The sequence below is a fragment of the Phyllostomus discolor genome, chromosome 12 (genome assembly GCF_004126475.2).
Source record: "Phyllostomus discolor isolate MPI-MPIP mPhyDis1 chromosome 12, mPhyDis1.pri.v3, whole genome shotgun sequence".
Lineage (NCBI taxonomy): Eukaryota > Metazoa > Chordata > Mammalia > Chiroptera > Phyllostomidae > Phyllostomus > Phyllostomus discolor.
In genome coordinates this window covers 72,860,308-72,866,125 of record NC_040914.2, presented here as the reverse complement: position 1 = coordinate 72,866,125, position 5,818 = coordinate 72,860,308, and the positions used below count along the sequence as shown (strand labels likewise).

The 5,818-nt window shown below is 46.1% G+C and overlaps 1 protein-coding gene across 2 annotated transcripts; it reads right to left on the bottom strand.

Moving 5' to 3' along the window:
• Window positions 1–383: 383 nt before the first annotated feature.
• Window positions 384–4,810, bottom strand: HSBP1 (heat shock factor binding protein 1). 2 transcript variants are annotated; one of them, XM_036012269.1, is made up of 4 exons: window positions 4,657–4,810; window positions 3,986–4,052; window positions 2,768–2,903; window positions 384–2,014 (listed from the first exon to the last, which is right to left on the bottom strand). In XM_036012269.1, the coding sequence occupies exons 1-3, from the start codon at window positions 4,699–4,701 to the stop codon at window positions 2,785–2,787; spliced, it is 231 nt and encodes a 76-aa protein (XP_035868162.1). In that variant the 5' UTR covers window positions 4,702–4,810; the 3' UTR covers window positions 384–2,014; window positions 2,768–2,784. The 2 variants fall into 2 exon arrangements, with proteins under 2 accessions (XP_035868162.1, XP_028357837.1); XM_028502036.2 differs by having other exon boundaries at window positions 2,783–2,903.
• Window positions 4,811–5,818: the final 1,008 nt, after the last annotated feature.

Sequence of the window (5,818 nt, the reverse complement as noted above, 5' to 3'; positions counted from 1 at the left end):
TCCAACATGCTAATATGTACTGTGAATCTTCATGAAGGGAATACAGTGCAAGGCAAATTTTCTAAGCCCAAGTGACCATAAACCCTTCTTTTCTGGAACTTCCCCAGGACGAGCGTCCTGGGGCACATGCTTGGAAAGGCTTCCTCTTGAACACGTAAAACATTAGCTCTCCTTGGACCCCCATCAGGGCAACCCGACAGTCACCGAGGCTCCTTGCGGCGCGGTCCCCACCCGCACCCCCCTTCCCCCCCGACCCGCACCTCCCTTCCCCATTTCACCTTTGGTTATCCTCCCAGAGGCTTTAGCTTATCATCTAAATGGTGCGTGTGTTTCAATCCGAAAATTCGAAAAACCAAACAAATCACTTCTGACACACAGGAAGCTTCAATAGCAGGATTTCAGGCACCTTTATTCATGGCAGAACTTTTTGGTCAGGGGAGTGCGCCTCAGGAACCTTTCCAGCACTCAAGGTAGCCAGCCCCTCCCTCAGTCCTGACCAGCCTCCCCCCACACCACCTCCAGTCGCCCTGTCTGCCCTGTCCCAGGCTCAGGCTCGCAGACACCCTGCACACAGGAGGTGCTGGCTGCGGCTGCGCGGCTGGAGTCCAGGAGGCTCTCGGGCTTTCAGGGCTAAACTTTGCAGTGCAACCTACTGGCCCATCGAACTTTTCACAGCTGGGTAATAATAGGGGTTAATCCATTTTATCACAGAAGAAATGTGCTCCTTGATGTTCTCCATATAATTTATAAATAGGAAAAATTAGTTCTTAATATTATTATATATTTGTAATACAAACAATCAAGACTGGTGATATAGAAAAATTTTAGAAAATCATACTGTGTTCGTGGAGGGTTCTCCTCCATGAGGCACTATACTGTGCCTTAACTTTTTCAGTTTTTTTCTGTGCAAAATCACTTTGCTGAGCCAGTCGCGTGGATTTCCTTCCCAGCCAACCCTGGCCTCTAGGCTTAGCAGTCCTGACAGTACATTTGTGAACAGCAGAGTTACAATCCCTGGCTTCTCAGATCAATAATAAAGCCATTACTCTGCAAGAATGTAGGTAAGAAATAGTTTAAGGAAACAGTATTTCTTAAAAAACTTGAGCCTACTACAAGGCCTTTATAATTTTCTAGGGAAGCAACTGGTCTGGAGTTAATATCGTTTCTTTTCCTTTTCTGTTTCTTTTTCCAGTCCATCAGGAGCTCAAAGAAAAGATGGAGTAACTGAGTTTTAAAATCCTGCCAGATTTTGTATGGTAACTATTGTAGGTGAACAATGTAAGGTCCTACTCAAGTATTCAGATCTCATGCAGAACTCTAACTAATGAATGCCTCATTACATCAGGCAATTCCGTCGTCTTCCATATTTAAAAATTCTCACACCGAAGGGGCTGTGGTCACTATTCGTTACTCTAGCATCTGACTTCCAAGACTTAGACACAAAATCTAAGTTCAAGTTTGAGTTTTGGCAACAGAGCAGTGCCAGACATTTCTCAATAAACAATTTTAAATGTCTTTAACCATTCGAAAGGACCACCAACATACTGTTTGGTGTTAGTTCAACAGTCACTCTGTGCACAATTAAAGAACCCCAAATTCAACAAGTGTCTTACTTCACGAAGTCTAATTATAACAGAATAACGTACTGTATGTCTAATAGGAAAAAAATTACACAGCAACGTTTATCAAACAGCAACTACTACAAAAGAACTGATAGAAGAAAAATGATTTCACAAAAATACACTAAAAATTTTGACAATTTTATGTAGGAACCGCCAAAGTTTTAGTGTTTAATATTTAATAGCACAGCTGACCAAGATCCAAGATGTGAAGTTATCAAGTTCGAGAAACGGGGCGGGATCACTCTATCAACTAACTATATAGTATGTGATGAGAAGAACGCACACTTTACAATATCAAACCTGTCTACACATAGTAATTAGTTGCAAAGAGCCATTTGGTCTTCTCCTGGCTTGTAAAACCAATGTTCCGGATTTCAGTGTAAATTAGCAACCTATTGAAAAAGGAAAAACCATCAACACGTTATTCGTTGTAGGAGGACAAATAATGATACTTAGAATTATCCAGTAAAAACCCTTTCAGAACCCCCTATTGAACTAAACTTATTTTCTGTGCACAACATTCTAGCAGAAATACATTTAATTGGAAATCTTTTATTAAAGAAACTTCTGAATCCATTTCCTCCTCCTACGCCTTTCTTTGTATCATGCCTGTAACTCCAAGTCTTCAATTCTCAAGAGGATGTTCTCATTCACTTGAAGGATTTTTGAGATACAAGAAGCTTCTCAGACTAGTAGGACATTTTCGAAATCCTCTCTACATAGGAATAAAGATGACCACCCACACAAAACCATCATGTGATTTACTCACACAGAGAATCAACCCAATCTATTGTTAAGATAACAGCAAATGTAAGGCTTTTATCTCTCAAACCTCTATTTATTTTCTTGTACTTTGAAAAGCAACTTGTATTTCATAATAACTTATAATTTGGTCCAGTGAGGACATGCCCAAAAATTAAAAAAAAAAAAATATGGTGTCTTTTACTGTATATTCTGCTTGGTACTGTAGTTACTTAAAAATTCTCAGTGAACTCTATTTTTATTGAGAATGAAAATACTAAAAATGGGATGGGAGAAAAAGGAGTTTCAAAATCCTCACCAAAAGGATAACTAATGGGGACACAGGTCTAATGAATAAAAACGGGGGACATGGCTCCACCAAAGTGACGACACGCCACACTCACCCTGCCCCCCCTCACCTTCAGCTCTTCTGTGTAGCGGGTATCTTGTTCTCCCCTTCCAGCTCTTCCACCCCGGCCTGCGTCATGAGGTCTGCGATGTTTTTCTCCAGGTCATCAATGCGACTACTCATATCATCAAGTGGTGAAGTTAAAGACGAAGCACATCATCACCTCCCATGCCTAGCCTTTTCCTCCAGGGTCTGTAGACTCTGGCCACACCTGTCTTAGTGAAACTGGTTTTCCCATTCCCTTTGGACAGCCATGTGTTGCACGATGACATTTCCGTCGACAGTGGACCAAATACATGACAGTGGTATATCAGATAGCCTGGGCGTGTAGCAGGCCACTCCTTCTAGTTTCTGTAACACACTGTCATAGTCTGCATGAGGATGACATCATGCAAGGACACATTTCTCAGAACGTATCCGAGTCGTTGAGCAGGGCACAGCTGTAATCTAGCAGTTAAGAGCACAGGGGTCTTGGGGAAGGAATGAATCCCAGCTCTGTCCTTCACTAGTGATGGGATGTGGGCAAGTTGTTTTACTTTTCTAGGCTTCTGTTTTTTGTCTGCTAAATAAAAAGGAATACTACAACCCTTTCATCGAGTGATCAGAGGAAAGGTACACATAAAATGTTCGGCTCTCGGTCAACAGTCCCTCATATGAGGCGTGATTATGATAGACTGTCAATTCCCTGAGGCCGGTGTCTAGCTCAGCTGTGTCCCCAGCTCTTCACACGGTACTTCTCAAGAAAAGTACCCCCATATTTTGCTGTGTATTGTGTGCTCCCGTGTATGATGAGCACTCATGTTTTTTGTCTAAACATTCAGGAAAAACATCTTTGGTTTCAATTTTTTAATTCAATTTAAAAAGTCCAAGGAAACCAATGATCATATTCTAGGGTATTATTTTGCATACGGATATCATTACTGTCTTCTAGAATTACACTCTTAATGCATAAACACAAATAAAATAATTAAAAACATTTATATAGATACAGAATTTGTACTACTCATGCATAATGTGCACCCTCATTTTCCCTAAAAAATTTGGGCGAAAAAGTGCGCATTATACAGGGTAAAGTACGGTATATCAAGCTCAGTAAAAAATTTGGTAAATGACTGGCTGAAGTTGGCCCGAACACCATCCATTCATTGACACCACTACCGAGAAAGTAGGATGCAAACACCCATTAGAGGCTGACTACAAATTCAAAGGATATTTCTTCCAATGATCTGGTCGGACATGGTCTGAAACTTATCTTGCATCTGTTGCAGGAGTGTCTGCACCTATGAACCAACAAAACGAAACACCCACTCTCACCGTGAGACACCGCCACGGGATGAGGACAGGAGCCCTGGTCCCAGAGGGAGTCCAGGATCCTGGGTCCCAGCTCCAACTCAGCCTCGGGCTTCAGCACGGCATTTCGCTCTCCCGGTTGGTTTCCTCATCTGTCAAATTAGGCTGATGGGTCGGTGAAGCCCTCCCCGTTTGGGCCCCGCTACCATCCAAAATTGGTTGGGTCTTTTGGTAGTTTTTGAGGGCTTGGAGGCATCAGGGTGTGAGGGAGGCGCTGAAGGGTGGGGTGCGCGGCGAGCTGAGGGGTGTGGGCTAGAAGCTGGCGGGGACCAGGGGGTCACCCAGGGGTGCGGCTCAGGAACAGGTGAGTGGGGGTTAACAAACCTGCGGACGTCAGCAGGCGCAGGGGCCCACACCCAGAGGCCCGGGAGGGCGGGGATAAAGGTGGCCGGAGGCCTCGGCAGGCGAAGCCTTTAGAAACGGCCTCCTGAGACCAGGCCCCCCGGCGGCCGCGGAGGAGACGCCCGGGTCCGCGAGCCTTGCCTGCGCCGCCCCGGGATGCCACGGCCTCGGGCCCACACAGACCACCCTTACCACCGAGGTGAGATCCTGCACGGTCTTGGGGTCAGTCTCGGCCATCTCCCCGGTTCCCAGTTTGGCGGTGATATCTCAGACCGTCACCAACACTTCCGTTTGTCAGCGCAGACGCCCCCAGCGGCTTCTTCTCGCGACGACAGATGACAGTCGCGCGACCGCGGGGTGTTGTGGGAGCTGTAGTTGGTGTCACGCGCCGACGAGGCCTGCGGTCTTGCGCGTGCGTCCAAGCGAGGCCCCGCCTCTCCTCTGCACTCTGCACCTCCCCACCCCTCGCTCACCCTAGCGACGCCCCTAGCCACGCCCCGCAGCCAGTACTGGTGGAAAAAGCGAAGCGAGGTCAGGGGTCTGCAGTTAAAGGGGCTGTTTTCACGTCTTCCCTGGATGTCGTTAAGGATTGCACTGATTGTCTTTGGCCCTGTTGAAACGCACTTGCTAGGTACCTACCTGTGAGGTGTCAAGTTCAGGCCTGTGCTGCCGCTTGCCTTCCAACAAAACCTCACAAACACCTGGGGGAACACTAAGGTACCAGGCCTGAGGGTTGAGACCATCATGCACCCAGCTGCCCAGCTGAGGGCCTCGACCGCAATGTTTTTCCTTCTCCCCACGAGGGGTGAGTGGACGTGCTGGCACAGTGGGGCAGGTTGGTTTTTGCTTTTTTTTTTTTTTTTAATATTTTATTTATTTATTTTTAGAGAGGGAAGGGAGGGAGATAGAGATAGAGAGAGAAACATCAATGTGCGGTTGCTGGGGGTTATGGCCTGCAACCCAGGAATGTACCCTGGCTGGGAATCGAACCTAGGACTCTTTGGTTCTCAGCCTGCGCTCAATCCACTGAGCTACGCCAGCCAGGGGTTGGTTTTTGCTTTTAATTGAATTATAAAACACCTGGTTGGTGCAGAGATCCTAAACTACTTTTCGCAAAGCCCACAGTCTCTTGTAACACACCTCCCCCCAACCCCAAGTCAAGAAACATGGCCAATCCCCTGGAAACCCTTCAACCCCTTTCCTTTCATCCCCATCCACCCACGAGGGTGACCAATGAACTGACTTTGAACACAACTGGTTCATTTTGCCAGTATTTTAACTTCATATAAATGGAATCGGACAGTAAGGCCTTCTTAGTGCATGACTTCTTTCATTCAACATGATGTCCCGGCGG